Genomic DNA, 22,555 nt, shown 5'->3' with positions numbered 1-22,555 from the left:
CACTGGGTACAGCGCCAGCAAGGGGACGAGGAAGCACAGAGCATGCTCGGTGCCAGTGGGTACAACGCGTGCAACGGGACGAGGAAGCGCAGAGCGTGCTCCGTGCCAGTGCCACTGGGTACAGCGCCAGCAAGGGGACGCAGAGCATGCTCGGTGCCAGTGCTACTGGGTACAGCGCGTGCAACGGGACGAGGAAGTGCAGAGCATGCTCTGTGCCAGTGCCACTGGGTACAGCGCCAGCAAGGGGACGAGGAAGCGCAGAGCATGCTCGGTGCCAGTGCCACTGGCTACAGCGCCACATAATCAGAGTGCAGCAGTTCGATCACACATACCAGGAAAAGCATGGGTCCACCACCTCTAGTAATAGTTTAGTACTAGTGCCAGGTTTGCACAACACACACTATGCAACCCTACAGCAACTATACATCAGATTCCTCGATGTCGCACATTTATTAACTCTGCACCAGATTTCAAAGTGCACACATCTTGGGACAGTGGGAGGGGAAAAAGGTAGTAAGTGAGTACATATCAATTATTTCCAGGTACAGCTGTTGTGTTTGCGCAACTTAATGTAGGGCTGATCAGTGGGGGTGGGTAAGTGGGTTTTGTTTTTTGAGTCCCATACTTGTAAGAAAGTGAATGTGGAGGGATGATATGTTTGGGGTGGGGGAGGTGGTGTTATGTGGGAATGACTGAGTTTGGTCTGTGTGTCAAACACCAACGTCACTTTTCTTCACCCTTTCTCCCCCCCCCCCACCCCCTAAAATGCACACAACTTGTGGACGTTGCACATGGGCCACACTAAGATGGATCAGTCTCCTATGCACAAAAACAGTATGCTTTTCAATATTATTTTTTATACACTAGCGCTCACCTGTCCCTAATGTCTAACATCTCAGTTTATGGGGTATCTTTCGGTCACTTAACTCTCTGCTACTCAACTCTAGCCAGTTTATTAGTTGAGTTGCCGTTAAACCAGTTCTGACACCTAAAGGTCCATTTGTGAGCATAGAATCACTGCAAATGTGAAGTTGTGTCCCAGAAGTCTGAGCAGCAGAAGCGTCAACCCTAAAGGGACTTTCACCAAGATGCTTAAGGACAGAGTACTGTAACCGCATGTACTGACCCAGAGGGAGGTGGACAACTGCTGACCTTACAACACTGGCAAACTCTGTAGACCCAATATTCTTCATGGGCCTGAAGAAAGAAGGTCACATAGCCGCCGTCCTGATGGAACTCCAGTGGCTCCTCTTGACAACCTGCACCGTCTTCAAACTCAGGTGCATCATTTACAAAGCCATCAGGGCCAGCACACTCCCACTTATCCTGCGGACAAGCTCCCCATCTCCGTTGGCTTTCGGCACACCTTCATCCGGGACACCAGACTAGGAGGCATAAAACCAAACAAAAGACCAAACAAGGCTGCAGGCCTTTTCCGTCTATGCACTCAGGATCTGAAAGTGCATCCCTGTATCCATCAGGAAGACCCAATGCAGCTCCAATTTAGGAAAGAGTTAACTCTTTGAAGAACACTACATCACAATGAATTAACTGTCCACAACCCAGCTAAATCGGATTGTTTCACTTTGAGCTTGGCTTTGAGGCTGCCGAGCACTGCACTACCTTAGGCTAGATTTGCGCTACACAAATACCATATACGTATGAAGTCTCAAATGCCTGGCTCAGGCTCCGTGACTCGAAGGTCTGACATGTATGCACAGCAGAAAGGAGATTCCTTTATTTCACCGCACTTCTAGCTCCGAGGAAACTTCAGTCATGATTTCGCATGGCTCGGAGCTCCTGTTGCAGCCGATGCTTTTGAGACCAGTGCATCGCTTACCACGAAGATCAGAATATTTTGATTAATTAGCTGAGAATCTGCCCAGTGCACCTCTTCACACTGGCACGTCGGCATGAAATAAATGTGGGCAGCTTGGCATGCCCTGCTGCCCACAAAGTGGAGGATCGGGGTGGGCGCTGGAAGGGGGGGGGGGGGGGGAACTAAGAAAAAGTGAAACCTCCGACTTTGGCTGTTATTTCTTCGTTTGAGTCTCGTCTCGCAAACCTAGGCTCAAAGCCTTCATCCATCCTACGACTCAAGACCAGGGCGGGGATAAACCACGAACCCACGTCCACGAAGGGATGGATGCCTGAGCACAGGAAACACATCTGCCACCTCGCTTGTAACAGTGCCACCTAGTGTCCAAACAGTGGCACGGTGCTAATTAAAAAGCCCCATCTCCGGGTTTCTGAGGCACCTATATCCTGTATCGCTGCAGCGCTGACAAAGCCCGAGTACAGGTCATGAAACAAATACGTTCAGAAGGCTCCATATATACTTAACCAATAGAGCAAATGGATTAAAAACAGGACACGAAAAATGTAAAGCAAACAAACTCAGGAAACTGCTTCCTTATCATAAGGAATTGTATTTCTTTCATACCTTTCCATTGCCATCACAGTCGTTTACAGACCTTGCTTAAAGTAACCTTTTATGCAAACTTTAGAACACACAAGTAAAAGAATAATTAGATTTGGTGAATCCTATTCAGGTCGTGTACACTTATTATGGGGGAAACTTAGACATGTTTAAATACAGGGTCCAGAAGAACCGATGCAATGATGCAGCGAGGTCTCTGCATCCGCACTCTCGCGAGACTCATCCCAGAGGCCTCCGTGTGCAACTGGCTCCTGGAAAGGAAAGAGACAAAGGTGCTGAGTGGGGCAGCGGATGGGTGAGCCCAGGCAAAAACAGAATACAATAAAGTTACCTCTGAATTACACTTTTAGTACATAAGAGATCAAAGCTGCCAATCAATTGATCAATGCAAATATTTTGCTTTTGATTAGGCAGACATTCAAAACATTAACTGCAAGAAAGTTTTTACACGTAGAATCATACGAAATGATTGAAGACAAAACCATCACACACAAAATTATTCAAAAACCCGCAGCAGTGACTCCCACTCTTGGTGTTGTCATACTTAGTGCGGGTGTAAAATTGGGCCCTCTATCATTCAAAGACAAAAACCACACTAGGCAGCGTTCTATGACAGACCCTCCCACCAAGCCGTGAAGCCCAGGGGGACCCACAGAGCCTTTGCAGAACGTGTCAGCAGCCAACAGGGTCACAGAAAAACAAACTGAGGGAAGTCTCCCCACCGCAGCCTGGAACCCGCTGATGAACTAAATCAGGTCAGTTTTCACTCAAGGACGAAACACAAGGACTCACTTACATCCAACAAGGCAGCTCATTCGTACACATCCTTTTTATCAGCGACGTAATCTACGATTTCTTTTGGCGACATGAGCTTCTCACCATCCGCATCGGGGATTTCAAACCCTGAAAGAAACAACTAGTTAATGCCAACAAGGTTTTCTGGACAAACGGCAAAGCAATCGCCTGGCGGCAAAGAACAGGAATTGCATCTTTGGCAGGTGTGAAAGGGTTCAAGTGCATACTGCCCAGTTCACACCACGAAAATCATCCATGGAGGCCAAACATCCACCCCATATCCGTGACAACGATTGGCCCAGGTCCTATCCCGCGTCAGGTAACCGCCACGTTGGCCTGTTTGGGGGGGGGGAAGGCTAAAGTACAAGTGGCCTTGGACAGTCCTCCTGCGCTGCTTCGGCCAGGCCCTCGGAGACCCCTCAAGAGCCCACCACCCCCAATGGACGCGGAGCTGCCGCGGGACAAATTACAATGAAACAAAAAAACATATTGCTGAGAGGGAAAGGTGCAACATTACCGAACTCGTCTTCCATCGCCATGATGATCTCGACTTGGTCCAAACTGTCCAGTCCCAGGTCTTTCATGAAGTGGGAGTCCACGCCGAGCTGGAAGCAAAGGGACACGGTGAGACACGCGCGCCCCGTGCATTCACGGGATCAGCCCGTAGAACATACCATCAACATGTGGATTTCGATTCTGCAGATTGTACAGTACGAACACGTTTTATGAACTGCCCAGTGTGACGCAAGCGCTCAAAAACCGGTGCGTGGAGCGCCCCACCGGCCTGACGTGGTGGCATCTTCAACAATGCTGCGGTGCGCACATGTCCAGATGTGACTAACTGCAAACCAGGGCTGGTTCTCTGGGGACGGGAGATGAGGCAACCCTGGGCTGTGAGCAGTCCGGTGCCTGGAGAGCGCCAGGGCCGGGCCGCAGCAGGAACCGCGCCAGCTTAGCAGAGGCGCAACCAGGGCAGACAAGCCGGGGCTTCGGAACCTTCCTGCAACCAAATGTCATCCCTGGCAACTACTGATCTTTACCTAACCACTGCTCGAAAACCCGTTGGAGCACAAGAGTCATCGCGCACCGGCGAGGCCCCGGCAGCCCCCGCTGTGGGTGCGGATTTCCAGCCCCTACACTGCCTTTACTAAGGGGTAATGTCCAGCTATTACTGTACACGGCCTTCTCCGCGGACACCGCCGGGGTCCTGCTCTCTTCCCGCCAGGGAACCCTCTCGCAGAAAGGCTGCTTTCTGAAAAGACCTAATGTTGCCTTTTCTAGACTCAAATCGGTGACCTGCAGAATGCAAACAGCGCCCAGTACACAGACTTGATGCGCGGAGCTATCGAACCAACTGGAAGAATGAATTATGAGGCATGGTTACTGCACCCGGGGGGCTGGGGGTCTACTTAAGAATCAATGTACAAGGGGCAGCTGTGGTGTTCCGATAATGATGGTGATTTACACTCGTCGGTGTTTCCACGCGCCTCGGGCCGGCAGCGTCCGCAGCGCATCAGCGCCCAGACGCGTCCTGCCCGCGCTCCAGGAATGTCCTGTTTCCTGTCCCTACCCGATCCCTGGACACTGACCTCTGCTGCCCGCCGTCCGCCGGGACCCCTCCCTTGCATCCCTCGGTGACAAGCGGCGTGAGATATGCGGCAGGCCGCAGACTCCCACCCACGTGTGCGAGAGTGGCGCAGAGCGCTCAGTAAGGGGCTGCTGTCCCCACCGCTTCTCGGCGCCACTGTGGACACGAGCACTCCTAGGCGTGGCCACCCATCAGTCTCACCACAGACCAGGGCACGTGTGCCAATACTGCTCACTACAGACGAGAACATCACAATAGTTTCCAGTGCACACCCCGTTACAAAGAGAAGGGGGCTTGGGTGTGTCACCAGAACCCTAGAGAGGCCCGGGACAGGCACGTGTGGCTTTAGTGTAATAAAGACTTCAATGTTCAGTGGGCTGGAGGCTTGGTGTGCCTTCCCTGTACATATAACAGTTGCCTCAAGTCATGCCACAACTTTAAGACAAACTAGACCCTGTCCCTTGGTGGGATCGAGGTCTCCCATCAAATGTGTCCTCTGAAAGCGACCCATCCTTCACACATTCACTATCATCCCGTGCTCACTTCCGACAATACTGGACTCCGGACTTTTAAGTGTGCACGGGGTACCACTCTACTGGGAAATGGAGTTTCTACTGTACAAAAGTCACTGTGGCACCAATCACTTCCCACAATTTTCCTCAGATCTGGTCTCTTCACCTCCTGAGACCTGCCATTGACGAATCACCTGCTGGATTGGGAATTTGAAATTGTTCAGATGATGGCGCTTTAACACACCAAGCAAATCCTCCCACTAACTATTGTGTCTCCCTAGATGACGGCTATCAATGAGGAAGAGGAGGACCACCAGAGAGGAAAGGTGGAAGGCAACCCCACCCATCGAGCAGTGACCATAGAATTACCCCCTCCTCAAAGTTAAAGAGCTCTTTGATGAAATATCAAGATGTTCAAGAGGAGTCCTAAACCATCCTGGCATGGATTACGGATCCCAACAAACCTGGTTGAAGAACTGACGTCCTGAGAACCCAAGATTCCGTGGACAGAGTCTCAATACTGTTCACTTGAAAAATACAGACCTTGATGTGTGCTTGAGATTTTTAGAAATCACAGGTTTGGAGATCCCAAATACAAGTGTCACAACTCGAAAGCAAATGGTACGTCCAAACCTCCTACTCAGAAGTGTTTAGCTGTAAAAGAAAACTAGAATCCAAGGAGAAGCCTGGGGATAGATATTTCAGCAAGAACCTGGACCTCTCACAAAGAGAAGCCATTATGTTTGACAGATTGAAACCTGCCCCATATGTAGGACTTGGCGCTGAGCAGGGACAGGAGTTTTGCTAATGCGGTGAAGAATCAAAAGGTCATCCATTACCTTTGTTAACGGTTTAAGTCGGATACAGAAGATTATCGGGATAATTTTTTTTTTTTTTTTAATGCAACTTTTCTTTCCATTTACAAAAAAACACTCCCAGGTGAATCTATAGGCACAAGCCAATCCCCTGGGACACCTACTCTGGTCCCTCTGTTAGACATTAAAAGGAAGGGCCCGTCTACAGCCAGTGCATACAATAACAGGCTGGAGTGGAGGCAGAGATTCAATATGCAGGAACAAATACACTTTCTCAAACACATAAAACTTTCAAACATTTTCCAAACTTAAACTACAGCTGTTCTTACCGTCCCTGAAAACTTTGTTGCTGTTAATTTATTTATGAAAAATGTTTCTATTTGGCTTTTCATTTAAAAGCAAAGATAGTGTTACAATACCTTTATGGCATTCCAAAGTATTATACAACCGCCCTACAGAGACTTGAAAAGCAGGGACGCGGTGCAAGACAGAGGAGTAAGGGAGGCAACTGTCCAAACATCTCAGTGATGTGGAAGTATAAAGAGGCAAAGTTTTGCTGCCTCTTAACAGTCTGTCGTGTTTATTTTATTTTGAAGCCAGATGAATAAAGCATTATAATCACAGGTGTTCTAATCATGGCCACTGGAGTTAATGCACCAAGGGAGGACCAAATTATGCAGCAGCGTTGGCTAAACATACATCATAAAAAAGAAAATTACGTTGTGCAATGCAGCACATTCAGATAATATTACTTAATTATGGTCATTTGTAGACATGTTAACACTCTGTGGGCAAGGGGTTCATCTCAGTAGTACCAGTCTAACACCCAAATACAGCAATAAGCAACTGAAAAGGAGCCCAGTCAACCTCTGCAAAGGGATTTCTACTGCAAGGCAATGTGTTACATTAACTTTTGATCTGAGGGAGAAACAAAATATCTTGGGTAAAATGTGCATATTATGCGGCACATTGTGGATTATGTGGCAAATTCATGATTGCGCAGAAAATGCAGCCTCATCACAAGTCCAGTTGCCTTACTTGTAGATCTGGCCGCCTTCCCTCATCTTGCTAAGAAAGTCAGTCAGGGTGGTAGCTGTCCCATGATTTGTTAAGGAGACAGACACATCAGGCTTTTACCAGCAGGCAGTGATGTGCAGAGATCTCGTGTCAGCTTCATCAGCTTTTCCTTCCCTGTCCAGTAGTGTCTCAAGAGCAGAGGCAGCTCTAATCAGCAGCAGACATCATTTCTAGTAGAGAAAAAAGCCTTGATTTGCTAATAAATGCCAAGTATTGTGCAGAACCATAAATCTGAGCCAGACAATGCCCTCTGCTACAGAAAAAAGAATTCTGAAAGGACTTAAAACAAAACTTGTCATTAAACAACTACAACTTTACTCTGGGGATACATTTGCTCAGTGTTAATCTTTTCAGACGTCTGAGAAACTAGAGTTACAAAAATGTGTTTTTTGGAGAGGGGGGCTTTAAGGGGTTTTTAAAGGTTACAGTTCTCTGAACCGCTGGTCAACAGACATCCTCGAAACCAAAAATAATAATTTAAAAAAAATGTACCTGATGTGTGGGCTGATCATACCTTTTATAAATGTAGGAGGTATCACTGTCTTGTACTGTAGGCATAAGACTGTTTACGTGATTTGGAGTACAATAGTGAACAAAACACTTCCTCTTCTCAGCTTAGCAGGTGCGAGTAGTAGGCCTACAGGCTTCTCTGCCTATGTCCATGCAGCCTTCAGGGGTGCCAAGATAACCAAACTCTAGGACTCCGGGAGCCAAATCGCCATGTTGAGCTGCTCTGGGTCTGTGTATCAGACTTTGCGTGGTTTGAATGAGAAAGTCTGGCCTGATGGGGAGCTTCTTGTAAGGGAGATGGACATCTACAGCAGGATAGAGCACCATGGTTTACTGGTGCACGTTGGAGCCACCAGGATGAGGCAGAAGGCTGTTGGTCTCAGTTACCTAACCAGGTGTGTTATCAGGGGAGAGAAGGAACAGTGTACACAAAGATTCTGTAACAGTGTACACAAAGATTCTGTAACAGTGTACACAAAGATTCTGTAACAGTGTACACAAAGATTCTGTAACAGTGTACACAAAGATTCTGTAACAGTGTACACAGATTCTGTAACAGTGTACACAAAGATTCTGTAACAGTGTACACAAAGATTCTGTAACAGTGTACACAAAGATTCTGTAACAGTGTACACAAAGATTCTGTAACAGTGTACACAAAGATTCTGTAACAGTGTACACAAAGATTCTGTAACAGTGTACACAAAGATTCTGTAACAGTGTACACAAAGATTCTGTAACAGTGTACACAAAGATTCTGTAACAGTGTACACAAAGATTCCTGACTAGTTCATTCACAGAGCACTGTGCATGGACTGGAGGTGGGGGACACCTGGCAGAGAGGTCTGGGCATTTTGCATTTTTGTATGTGGCAAAAAGAACATGTTTGTGGTGCCCCAACTCTTAAAGTAAAGGAGCAGGGCTTGTGTGTGGAGTTCCTACTTGTATTTGTGCTGCTGCAGACCTGCTAGGCAGATTTGCAAAGCTGTTGTCCAGTCTCAGAAAATACTGTGCTAGGAGAGGAACATGATGGAGGATCTCTGCGCCAGATCTGCTGCACAAGGTCCAGCAGCTGAGCGAGTGTGCTCACTTGCTTCTGAAGGAAGAACATGGAGGCCATGTTGTCTGTGTACACAAGAACTGCCTTGCCTCAAATCTGCTGAAGAAAGAATGTAAGGGTTTGGGGAATGGCTAACAGTTTCAAGTGGTTGATGTGGAGACCTCGCTGATGAGGTGGACACAAACCGCAGACTGTCATGTCGCTGAGATGTGCTCCCCAGCTGGCTAGAGATGTGCCCCTGGTAATGGTCACCTACGGAACTGGGTCTGCGAAGGTCCTGCTTCACAACAGATTGTTTCTCCAGTATAGAGTGAAATGAGCGCTAACCCCGATCAATACTAGATCTTCTAACTAACCTTCCACTTGTGGCCACTGGCCTGAGTCACTCCTGAAGCAGGTGCACATGGAGCTGTGGAAATGCAGAAGGCCATCATTCCCAGGATGCACATTATTGTGCAAACAGGAAGTGGACGGGGTGGCTGAAAAAGAGCATGGATTTCAGACATCCAGGACTCTACAAAGCAAGACGCAATGTCCAAGGTCGCCTCTCCCTCCTCCAAATTTTCTTCAGCTTTGGGCTCAAATGTCAGAGCTGAAGATCTTAGGACTGAGTTGGCAAACCTGAAAGTCAGGTGAATCACCCAATTCTTCTTCTTTTGCACCAAACAGGTCCGACTTGGCGGAAAATGTCTGCCGTTTCTGAAGAAAACTTCTGCTTTCTGCATCAGATCCACCACCATTCAAGTCTATGACGCAAGCTTGTGTTGCTTCTGAAAGCCAAACAAGAATAGCATGGACTCTTAGCATGGACTCTTAGCATGGACTCTTAGCATGGACTCTTAGCATGGACTCTTAGCATGGACTCTTAGCATGGACTCTTAGCATGGACTCTTAGCGCGCACCAGCAGGAGACAATAGTTAGTGTGGAGACGGCCCGGAGCTCTTTGGAATGGTACTGTGGGCATCTTCTGAAGAGTGTCTGTTCCATTACTTCCTAAATGTCCACATTCTCCAAAGTAGGCCAGGAGAGTGCGCTGTCTAAAGGGCCTCGAGGCCAGTGTGGCTTGGCTGCGAACTAGACAAGCGAAGTGGTCAACGTAAAAAATGAAGTGGCGTCAAAACGTTTTTTCCTGAGATAGGAAGGAAGACAACAAGCTCCAGGACGTAATGGGAAACATTGAACTCATTGGGACGGAGAGCAAAGCTGATACACGTCAGAACCCGGCGGTGGAGAAAAACAATCTAACAGAGCCTATGGCCATGCGCATTCACAACTAGGAGCCGAGTCAAACAAACAAGTACTAACATTTCAAGCAGAATACTAGACGGCGAAAATATGCAGAGCATGTGTACCTACAGCCCTACATGCTAAGAATGTGCATATCTCTCTCTCTCTCTATACATATATATATATATATTCACACACACACATACACATATATATACACACACACACGCATACATACACACATATATATACACACACATATATACACACACATATATACACACAGCTCATACATTGTAGGTAACTGTTATACTGCCCAATATTAAAGGGTTAACCTACAAATTCAAAGACACATATTTGTAAATTTCACCAGAACCGGAGATAGCAACATGGGACCATATCACACATGTAACCAGTTATACATTTTACATCTTTATTTCTGGGTAGTTACCTACACTTTGAAGAGAACAGCCATTTCAAGCTAACCCCCAAACATTCCAGTAAGGGCCCATTTTTAGCTGCACCTTGAGGGGACTTCAACCTCCCACTTCTGCAGCAAGGATGCGATTTTTAACAAAGCAAAGTAATTTCTAAAATGAAACAATCTTAAAGTAAATCAACGCTATTCTCGATTTTTATTAGCTGGCCAAACTTGTACAATGTTCCACTTGCTTTCCAATAAACATTTCCCGGTTTCAAGAAAAAAGAAATCTGCATGCTATCTTACCCAAAATAACGATGTAATATAAAAAGGTGCACAACAGCAACTCTTGCGAATTATTTTTCTGGTGAAACGTGCAACCTCCCTATCTTCGGGCCTTGTGGTTAAGGATACTACCATAATCTCTTACTTGTAATAGAGGACTGGGTTACACTTTTGACACGGTGACCAAATGAAACTTCAGTCCTTTAAACTTGGCTCACACAAGAATATTCTCAACCAAAACTTCAACCACAATAAATCTAGATGGCCCTGGTTACTCTTAGACGCTAACATACAGACCACCGTACCCATAGATAAGGGTCCTGACGGAATCAGACCCAACAACCCTCCAGCCACAATTAGGCTCTTGAGAACTACCCTCCACCCCACCCTCACCTCCCCCCCACCCTCCCCCTCACTCCTTCCAATCATGTCTCATTCTAACTTATACGTCTTGAGAGAGCGGAGAGGAAAGGATACCACCACCTGATCATGGGAGCTGTCCACAGCAGACAATGCTCAACGAATTTCGCTGATCTGATCTATCCAATGAATATTGCCGATCTGCAATGCCTTCACCTGGTCTTATAGGAAATCTACAAACGTTTTCATTGGCTCCTCAGGCAACATGCGAAATCCCACTGTACTATTTATTTAACAACATGCAAATCTCTGCCGCTTCCACACAAGCCATGCAGCACTTTTTAACGTTCAAACTTCATGGAAAAATGAAATTATTCTTTTTACGACCAACATTTTAAGAAACATTTATTCGGTTGCGTCAATCTGCCGCTTAAACCATGAACCACTGTCTTAGTTTACCCGCTTATATTCAGTTAAAGACATGCCCACTGCAGTATAGACTTCAGAATCATAATACCATGACATATGAAACGCAACTTTACCAACGCGAGTGCAAGTGCTTTAAAAAAAATTTAAACAAAGGGCTGCCGAGAACTCAAAGTTAAAAAAAAAAAAAAGAAAGAAAAGAGACCGGAAAAAGGGGGGTATGCCACCGAGGGGAGAACAGGTGGGGTGGGCGAGGAAAAGTCAACGTGGGTGTAAAAAGTCAGGATTCAAGCAGCAGTGGACGACGTGGGGGTTGGGGTCCGATATTTGAGGGGAGAGTGGGCAGGTGATGAAGGACAAGACAACAAATGCACTTTGGTGGAGTGCTAAAAGATAAATTGGAAGAAAATAGTTCCTTGAATGTTACCCCGATATAAGTAATTCAATCAAAAGGATAGTTAAAGAACCTACGAACCAGCAACTGACAGCTAAAGGGCAGCTTTTCCTACACCGCAGACTCGTCCACATTTAGCTGAAACTTGCTCCCCTGGGGACGACCATGCTTCTGGGAGATGTCTGCAGACACGGTGGCAATCTTTAGTGCTGCTGAGCTCGCTCTAGGATCTTGAAGGGCAACCGCTGGCTTTGCTGTGAAAATGTAGTAAACAGTATATTTTTTCCATGCATGCGAACTATATCTGAGGTTTTTGCATTCTGCGCCTCCACTCAGATCGCGTGGCAACAGCACCACCAAGTGGACGGCATTAGACGCGAGTCCCACAACGAATTAAACTGAAAGTTCTTCAAATCCAGTCCTGTAAGGCCTCTAGAGGTCGTGTGAACTTGTAGCTCCTAAAAGGCGGCCATGCGCACTGTAGTTTGCAGTCACGTTACTAGCAGTTGGAGAGCGCACATTCTGCTGTTCAAGCTGCGTCGAGGCGCTATCGGAACCTCGTGACAAGCATCCAGAGAAGTGTGAGATTCCGCACACTGTCAATATTAACGGTTAAAACCTACTTACTTGCTCCTCATTGCTTAGAGTGCGGATATATTAAACAAAAAATACTCCAGAACACCCCCTCCGAGACGGGCATCATTCCCAGTAAAAACAGAAGTTCACCAGCGAGGCAATAAAATTCACTGCTCAAACGCACCTAGGTTTCAAGGATTTGGCTTTGTAAAATATTACCCACACTAAGCTAGAAAAAAAGCATTGGCAATGCCAACAGGCCTGGCTTTAAAAGGTGTTGTACGGCAATGTGAAGCATTTCCACGGCATGCCAATGGATATGTATTTGCGAGGAAGCAAAGAACTAGAATAATATTGGTGCAGGTTAAAAAGGGAGGTAAATGACTGTCAAGTCAGATCTAAAAATCCATGTGTAGTGTTGACGGCGGAAGTGGTCAACACCAGGAGGAGGAAGCAGGAGAGGGGGGTTTAGAGCCCGACACCTCCGAAATAGGTGCAAGGTGGTTTGCACCATTGGCGGGAGGGGGAGAGCATAAAAGGGGTATGGGAAGAGCGGGAAAGTGAGTGACGTGACAGAGTATGAGGAAGAATAAAGCAAAGTTAAAACACACGCAACTCAGTGTGTTTCATTTGAATAGGCCGCGCACTAGCCGACCAGCGCGACGCTACATTTGGCGACGAAGGTACTCAAGATCCCCGTGTGCCACGGCATGAAGAAGAGTCTTTAGCCTGCGCCCAGGCTCTCAAAAAAAAAAAAAAGAGAAGGAAGAGCGATCGACGCACGAACTCACCGGAGCGCAATACCTCGTCCAGCTGAGCCTCGCCATCCGCGAGGCCATCAGAAACTGACACGGACGTGTCAGCACGGCGCGGCTGCGCTCCAGCTCCGACGCCGGCGGCGGCCGACCGGAGGATGTCGCACCCTGCGCCCAGGGAGGCCGCGCGCGCCTGTTAAAAGGAACGCCCACCGACAGGCCCCCAGAGTGAAATTGGACGCCGGAGCACGCCAGGTGAGACGCCCGGAGCGCGTTAGGAACGCTCAAGCACTCCGCTGCGCAACTCTGCAACCGAGTCCTCTGCGCAAGTGTCCGTGAGCCCCACCAGCAATGTAAAGCCCAGACGCCCGCTGCGCCACTCTGCACTGGAAAAAAAAAAAAAAAAAAAGGGAATAAGTAAATAAAACGGACAGCCGCTCGACACCAAAAAAAAAAAAAAAAAAAAAAGGGGAATAAGTTATTAAAACGGACAGCAATAACGTTTAGAGACAAAACCACAGAAAGAAAGTAAACAAAAAGAGAATCCGAGCACTATTTTTCTCTTTCCCCGGTTTTCCCTGTATTTTTTCCACTGGCGGTGCACAAAGGACACTTGTGCATAAGCAAAAAGAAGAGGCACAAAGCGCACAACACTCCTTGCGACACCCCTATAACCAACATGGCCGGAATACCGCCCCTAGAGCCCTTCCAAGTCACAGGTGCATCCCCCACCCAAGCAGCAAAATGGAAGGTCTGGGTGGAACGCCTAGAAACGTACTTTGAAGCTCTGGGCATACAAGCAGAGAGGAAAAGACCACTCCTTCTCCATATAGGGGGAGCAGACATACACAAAATTTTCAAGACCGTCACTGAGGCCAGACCTCGCACATACGACACCCTAAAGGCGGCAATCACAGCGCATTTCGAACCATATGCAAATGCAGACTATGAAAGATTCCTCCTGCGCCAGGCTCGACAAATAACCGATGAGTCAGTTGATGTGTTCTACACCAGACTCAAAGAACTAGCGAGCACCTGCACACTACCCGATGAAGACGACGAGGTCAGAGCACAGTTCATCCAGGGGTGCTCGTCATCAAAACTCCGAGAACGCATACTACAACAGCCAAATATGATTATGAAGGACATACTAACGTTAGGGCGGTCACAAGAGCTTGCGCGGGCCCGCGCAGCACATATGGAACAACCATCGACAGCCCAACCGAAGGCCGAAACTGCAAACGCAGTAACAAAGGAGTCCACGCGACGCAAAGACACCTACAAAGGAAAACCCACAAGCAGAAAGTGCACATGGTGCGGAGGACCAGCACCACACCAAACAACTTGTCCAGCGTGGGGGAAAATGTGCAGTGCTTGCGGAAAAATGAACCACTTCGCCAAAGTGTGCAGGTCAACTCCAAAACAGTCGACTGTAGCCCCCAAGACCACGGTCAAAATGGTGAACACCACCTGGGACCCCGATTCAGAGAGCGACACCGACAACGAATCTCACGTGGTGCACATTATACACACCATAAAAGGCCGGCGACTCCCCACTTGCAAAGTAAAAATCCAAGGCACACAAGTGTCAGCGTTGGTAGACACCGGGGCATCAATAAACTTAATGGCCACAGATGTGTACGACGCCCTACCTAAACCATTGCCACCACTAAGACCCACAAACGTCCAAGTGTTCGCTTTCGGGCACAGCCAACCTTTACAAATAGCAGGGATTTTCACCACCGAGGTCAGCCATGACGACACCACAAAACCCACAAAAATATATGTATCCAAGGACGGAACAGGTTTTCTACTAGGCTGCCAGACTGCCCAGGACCTCGAACTGGTCCATTTTGCTTTCAGCATACACGCACATGCGTTACTCCAGCTCACACAAGAGTTCAAGACTCTTTTTGACGGTATCGGATGCCTCAGAGGGCCCCCCCCTACGGCTACACATAGATGAGTCGGTCACACCTACAGCGCTCAGACACCGCCGAGTCGCTTTCCACCTCCGCCCCAAAGTGGAACAGGAGCTCCACATGCTGGAGCAAGCAGGGATCATCGAAAGGGTCACTGGGCCCACACCGTGGGTATCCCCGATCGTAGTGGCAAAGAAGCCTAAACAACCCGACGCGGTCAGAATTTGCGTGGACATGCGAATACCAAACCTTGCAATAAAGAGAGAGCGCCACCTTACACCCACAATCGACGATATCCTGAGCGAATTGACAGGGTCTTGTTGGTTCTCGAAGATGGATCTCCGATCAGGATACCACCAGATCATGCTACACCCCGAATCGAGGCCCATCACCACCTTCTCCACACACAACGGCCTATGGCGCTACAAAAGACTGAATTTTGGTATCTCCAGTGCCGCAGAAATATTCCAGCAGGTGATCAAAGACGTCCTACATGACCTCCCAGGAGTACTGAACGTCAGCGACGACATTTTAGTTCACGCCCCGACTATCGAAGAACACATGAAACGACTGCGAGCTGTCTTCGCAAGACTTCAAACAAAAGGTTTGACGCTCCACAGAGACAAATGTGAATTCCTCAAGGAAGAAATCTCCTTTTTCGGATATCGATTCTCAAAACAAGGAGTCGGGCCCGATCCGCAGAAGGTCAAAGACATCCAGGACGCCCCAGCACCAACAACAGTCACAGGAATAAGAAGCTTCTTGGGAATGGTCACGTATTGCGGGAGGTTCATGAAGAATTTGTCTGACATCACGGGGCCCCTAAGGAAGCTCACACAGTCCGCCCAACCGTGGGTATGGGAGAACGAGCAAGAGACCGCATTCCAGGCCACCAAAGATGCACTCTCAGCAGACACCACCCTAGCATTCTTCGACCCTCGACGACAATCACAGCTTGTAGTAGACGCAAGCCCCACGGGGCTAGGGGCTGTACTGGGTCAGAAGCAAGATTGTGGTGGGTGGGCCCCTATCGCCTTTGCAAGCCGCACACTCACACCCACGGAGCAAAGATATTCCCAAATCGAAAGAGAAGCCATCGCCATCCACTGGGGTTGCCGACACTTCCACCTGTACCTTTATGGAAATTCATTCTCAGTAGTGACAGACCACAAACCTCTACTTCCGCTGTTCAAAGGGTCATCATCCAAGCCACCCCCTAGAATTGAAAAGTGGATCCTGCAATTACAAGAATACGACTTCACACTCACATATCAGCCCGGCACAAAGAACCCAGCGGATTTCCTCTCCAGGCACGCACGCCCAGCCACTTCAAAGGAAATCGAGGAAGCCAAAGACACAGAAGAATATGTGAGACTGGTAGTAGAAAGAGCACGGCCAGCACCCATACCACTCAAGGAGGTAGTGGAGGCAACCAAACGGGATGAGTGCCTGCAGCTAGCAATAGCGGCAACCCGCACTGGAGAATGGAGACCCCTCCAAAGGCCGGACTCATTCCGCACGCAGCAGGCCCAAGCTTGCCTGCATGCACTATTCAACGTGCGCCAAGAACTGTCTGTAAGCAAGGAAGGCTGTCTACTCAGAGGATTCCGCCTAGTTATTCCAACTAGCCTCACCGACAGAGTAGTGTCTTTGGCACACGAAGCACACCAAGGGGTTGTCAAATCCAAAAGCCGCATCAGGAACAAAGTCTGGTTCCCAGGCCTGGACAGACTAGTGGAAGACACAGTCCAGAGGTGCATGGCCTGCCAAGCCAGTGGCAACCCCGACCCCCCCGCACCCGTCATAACGGAACAAGACCCGACGGCACCATGGGAACGAGCGAGCGCCGATTTTGGTCACCTGCCAGACGGGTCGCACATGCTCATTATGATAGACGATTTCTCACGGTATCCAGAGGTTGAAGTGGTAAAGTCAACGTCAGCACAAGCAGTCATTCCCAAAGTAGAGAAGCTCATGGCCACTCACGGGTTCTTCGGCGAAATCCGCACAGACAATGGACCCCCGTTCAACAGCAGCGAGTGGGAACAGTTCCTAGAGTCCACAAACACAAAACACAGACGCATCGCCCCGCGGTGGCCACAAGCAAACGGCGAGGTGGAGAGGTTCGTGAGAACCCTCAATAAGGTAATCCGCATAGCAGTGGCGGAAGCTAGAGACATTGAAAGAGCGATCTACGTGTTCCTAAGGGAGTAAAGAGTAACACCACATGCCACCACAGGAGTCACGCCCAGCCGGCTCTGTTTCGGCAGAACAGTAGTAGACGCCATCCCGCACCACCCGTCCTGGGCAGTAAACACACCGCCACCCAGTAAATCAGCAACCAGGAGGAGTGCCGCAAATAGGTATGCATCCCGGAAAAGCGGGGCCAAGCATACAAGGATGCAAGTAGGAGACACGGTGTTAGTGAAAGACCGCCACCCGGGTAGCAAATTCCGACTACCTTTCGAAGTCAAACCGTGGACGGTGATCACAGTAAAAGGCACAATGGTGACGGCCCAGAGAGGCCAAGAAAAAGTAACCAGGAATGTGGGTTTCTTCAAGAGGCTAATCCCACAAACATCCAGCGGAGAGGGCATGAGCTACGCAGAGACAAGAGCCGAATCAGACACAGAGCCAAATGACTGGAGTCTCACACAAGATGAACCAGGACACAGCCAGGGGCAATCAAGAGACCGACCAACATCGGAACAAAGGGAAGCACAGGCGGCAGAATCAGAAACGTCTGGACCGAAAAGAGAAGGAGCACGAACATCAGGGCGGTCGGGAGCAGAGAGATACTCACTACGGCACAACCCTGGGCCTTCACGACGGTATGCAGACTTCGCATGCGACTGATCCGTCCTGCATGCTGATCGGTGGACGTTGAGCTATCCCAGCTACCCAGTTCAGTTTTGTTTGACGTTTTAATCTACACCTTTCCCCTGTTGGGGAGGGATGTAGTGTTGACGGCGGAAGTGGTCAACACCAGGAGGAGGAAGCAGGAGAGGGGGGTTTAGAGCCCGACCCCTCCGAAATAGGTGCAAGGTGGTTTGCACCATTGGCGGGAGGGGGAGAGCATAAAAGGGGTATGGGAAGAGCGGGAAAGTGAGTGACGTGACGGAGTATGAGGAAGAATAAAGCAAAGTTAAAACACACGCGACTCAGTGTGTTTCATTTGAATAGGCCGCGCACTAGCCGACCAGCGCGACGCTACACCATGTAGGTTATTAACTGTCCTCCTCCCACCTGTACTGCTGCCAGAGAAAAACACCATAAACCAGTGGTTCCCAACCTTTTGATTTCTGTGGACCCCCACTTTAACATTAATGGAACCCAGGGACCCCCACTGAATCATCATTGGAATCCGGGACCCCCGTCTGAGTCATTACTGGAAGCTGGAGACCTAATTTGTCAATATTTGTTGATATTTTTTAATTTTCTAGGCTCTGAGGGACCCCCTGACGAGGCTTCGCGGACCCCCAGGGGTCCCCGGACCACAGGTTGGGAACCACTGCCATAAACTATTTTAGTTACTAAAGACACTATTGCAAGTTCACGCTCAGGCAACTGGATAAATAAAACAAAATCATCACTTCCGTGTGGAGGGCAGTAACTTTTTAGTGGAAGCACACAGCTTCTGTCCAATCAAAACAAGTACTCCTGACTCCCACCCTATGGGAGGAGCAACAGCCCCTCTCTTGGTTATACACAATTGTCTGGCGAAAGCTGCGCTCTCAAGCCAGGCCACACCGAGCGAAGCAAGCACCATCATCTTTAAGTATTTAAGCACGTTAGGGTAAAACCGCGACCAGGGTGTATTCCTTTGTCCTGCAGTTTCTTCTGTAACCGCAGCATGCAACAGGTGACAAGCTGCCCGGCTCGCTTACTAAGCTGCACAACCACCGCTTCTAGGAGTGGGCGTGGCTTTAGGGTGCTGCAATTATCTTCATCTTAAATTTTGGCATCAACGCACATTTAAGGCGGGATTTTGAGGTCTCACAGAAGATTCATATATTCTCTCCAGGGTCTCGGAATCTCCTTAGCTTGCATCGCATTGGCGCGAGGTGATCTGCACTGTACCCCAAACGTTCGCCCCAAGCGGAGGCTGACCACACATTTACCACCGATGTGCCAATTGTAACCATCACAAAAATGAATGAAGCAGACGGCACACAAACAGATGCTGCAAGAGAAACACATTACTAGCCAAATGGGGGTACTCGGTAGCCTCAAACTAATGAAAGGGGGGGACGGAGTAGACCAAATTGGTGGGGGCCTGAGGAGAGGATTTCAGAGCCGGTGAGGGAACGGGCGTGCACCCCATGGAGAAACAGCCAGTGACGACTCCTCGCGTCTCTCTTTGCCGCACGTTTCTACTCGCTTGTCTGCACGGCGTTTCCTCCACAGAGCGTTCCGGCCGGGCAGGGCTGAAATCAAGGTCCCGCCAAATATAGCCGTAGGGTACGCATCGGACAGGAGCAGAGGCCTCCAGTAAGCTCAGTGTGCTAGAAGGGCATCACCATGGCTTGAAGCCCCCCTGTGCTTCGGTGCCACGATCCCCGCAGCTCGCTCTGGCCGCCTGGTGACGGCGTCAGTGCTGGATAAAAGCAGGGGTCCCTGGTGAACCTTTTCAATACAGGGCACCGCCGATGTGTGAACTCCGTTTACACTACAGGAACGGGCAAGGGAGCTCAAGTTCTTTCCATCGTCTACATTCTGTTTTATACTGTTTAGGATTTCCATATTTACACTCTTCTCGATTGCCTGTTCTCATTAATCCCGCCAATAGAGCCAGGCAACTCTAATTTTATTTCTCCATTGATAAATACGCACGGCCTCCCAGTGGTCCCTCCTTTCATCCATCTAGGCTCAGATTATTGTTTCCTTCTTCAGTTACATCGTTTTTCCTATTACTTTCACTCGGCAGCTTACTTCCTTGCTTCATTGGTTTACTCCTCCCTCTAACCCGACATTATTCAGAAGGCAAGGGCTCTTTAGACCAGCTTTCTGTCACACGATCACCAGTCTCCTTCCTCTACGCCCACCCTCGCGCTGCTTCCATCCCTCAGATTCACAACAAAAAGGGCAAGTCTGGAGATCTGTCCTGGTCGAGCTGGACCATTCAGGTATTTTTCTTTGGGAGGCATTTCAAACATTTGTAATCCTCTTGTAGTACTGTTAAAGTTCTAACATCTTTAGCAGGAATAACTATTGACATGATGACCCTATTTCTCCCCAATAAAAGGCTCGGACCAAAACCACGTCTACATAAGCCCTGCCAGATTTCCGTTCCAGAACAATTTTGGTTCATCCACACATCATTTATTGGCCACTTATGAGTAGATGGGAAGTTGGTGTGCCCCTCAGGCACTGCAGCACTTGTAGTGCCACCCTGAGAGGGACAAGATAAAACATGGCTCCTAATATGCCTCCCAAATTAAAATTATATATATATATATATATATATATATATATATATATATATATATATATATATATATATATATATATATATACACACACACACACACACACACACCCCCCCCCCCCTCCCAAGGTAGGCCAGAGGCCGTATGCTGGATGTTAAAAAGTGGCACACATACTTTTACATGTTCCAGCAGTAAAAACCCTAAATTGTGTTTTTTTTTTTTTAAATGAGGAAAGGTTAGTTGCCCCATTGGCAGGTACAGTTACAGACTGACACCTCAGCCTTGATAACTCCTGCATGGGACTGCTAAGGTGGCACCGTAAGGTATCAAAAGAATCAGTGCATTAAATTAGAGTTGATAGTTTACATTAATTTGATATCACCGGTGGACAAACTGCAACTTTAGAAGTTGCCACTTTAGTTGCCCAGGGATTCCAGTGCCAGTTTAATGTTTTAGTCGACGTCTGTCATTCAGACCGTTACTCAAGGTCTCCTTCAGACTGCTTTCTGCCCTCCTGGGGAGTCGTCCTAACAACTCTCAGGAAAGAAAACAATAGAGGCCTGCAACTGGGGCAGGTGTTACCTTCCCAGACACGAAGCCAGACAGGTTGCACCCCAAAAGGCAAGCTTCAATGGCAAAGCCACCTCTGATGAACAAATGAGGAAGATTCGGGATATGGGATGCTCTATTATTTGGGTAGACAGGCTGACAACTGGCTTCCTCTTTCCTGTCCCAAGTGCCAAACTGTTTTTTCAGGGGAGTGTAGCCCTTTTGGTAGCCACACCGCCGGTTTGGGACAGTGAGGAGCACCCAAAAGGAGAGGGGTCCTGTCATCTTGGAAGTGGGCACAATGCCACATCCTGGGATTCCCAGAAGCCATACTCCATAGAAAGTGGTCACCAGGAGAGAGAGAGAACCTGGTTGCCCAATGGCCACCAACCGCATCCTACCCCGAGGGCATTTTCTGTACATAAAAGCACCCTATGCGCCCAGATGTCAAATCTCAACTGGACTGAAGGACAACCCTGCTGCACCGCAGAATCAGCAAAGAGGCAGCCCCGGCATGGACTGCGCCTGCTAAACCTGGTGGTTAGCAAAGGAGAGGGACTGTGCAGTTGAGTCCTGTTCGAGGAGAAGCCATACCAAGAGCCCAGCCAAGAGACTCAAAATGGTCAGTAAGCTCGCCTCCTGTTTACTGCACAGGGACAACACATGAGACGGCTACTGGAGCAAATTGGTAGCCCAAAGTCTTCGACTAACTGATGTGCAGCACCAGGGACCAGGACCTGATGCACAAAGTAGTCTGGTGGCGACTGAGCTTCTACCAGCACAGAGAGACTGCCTCACCCCCTCCGTGGACCGAGGAGTAGTTGTTGCAAGATTCTCGCCAACCACATCGCATCCACAGCACTCTGAGCATCTTCAGCATCCTTCACCCCCTGCATCAGGACCACTTCTACAGGAAAGCCAAGCAAAGGAATGACCGAAGACTGCTTCACCTGTTGAGGTAACTGTTTCTAACTAACTTGCTGGCCTCCCCCTGACTGGCTCCCTACTCGAGCTGGTCACCTATAGGGCCTCCAAGTGACCGTATTCCAGCTAGCCCTAACATTTTGGTGAAAAAGTTTCTAAACATCAAATTAGTTGAATCCACCAATTGTTGTTTGCGGTTGAGTGAAATGCTAAGATTTACTATACCTTTTAAATTAGATATCTTCAGAACCCTCTGGTAGATCTTTTTCGTTATAGTGTCTAAAAATACATAATATAAACTAGTTTTATAAATTGGTGTCAGATTTGTTTAATGTCTTGCCAATTTCTTTGTTGCCGTTTAAATGCTTTACGCTGTTCCTTTGCAAGAGCCTTCCTACTCAGAGCCACAGCTATCCAGTTTTGAGCTGAATGTTTGAAAAACGAAACCCAAGGGCACCAAAGAGATTGGTAAGTATTACAGGGTGAGGC

General features: G+C 48.4%; 1 protein-coding gene across 2 annotated transcripts in view; it reads right to left on the bottom strand.

Annotated features, from left to right (window-relative positions):
- Positions 1 to 2,409: 2,409 nt before the first annotated feature.
- Positions 2,410 to 22,555, bottom strand: part of NDUFAB1 (NADH:ubiquinone oxidoreductase subunit AB1) — a 44,693-nt gene continuing 24,547 nt past the window's right edge. The window contains exons 3-5 of one of the 2 annotated variants that reach the window (XM_069209687.1): positions 3,753 to 3,840; positions 3,237 to 3,343; positions 2,410 to 2,691 (exon numbers count right to left, since the gene is read on the bottom strand). In XM_069209687.1, coding sequence (XP_069065788.1) covers positions 3,252 to 3,343; positions 3,753 to 3,840 — 180 coding nt within the window. In that variant the 3' untranslated portion in view covers positions 2,410 to 2,691; positions 3,237 to 3,251. Of the gene's footprint in view, positions 2,692 to 3,232; positions 3,344 to 3,752; positions 3,841 to 22,555 lie in introns of both variants that reach the window. The other variant, XM_069209686.1, reaches the window with a different exon arrangement.

The sequence above is a fragment of the Pleurodeles waltl genome, chromosome 10 (genome assembly GCF_031143425.1).
Source record: "Pleurodeles waltl isolate 20211129_DDA chromosome 10, aPleWal1.hap1.20221129, whole genome shotgun sequence".
NCBI lineage: Eukaryota > Metazoa > Chordata > Amphibia > Caudata > Salamandridae > Pleurodeles > Pleurodeles waltl.
The sequence above is the reverse complement of the archived record's forward strand: the minus strand, read 5'-3'. Positions and strand labels throughout refer to the sequence as shown.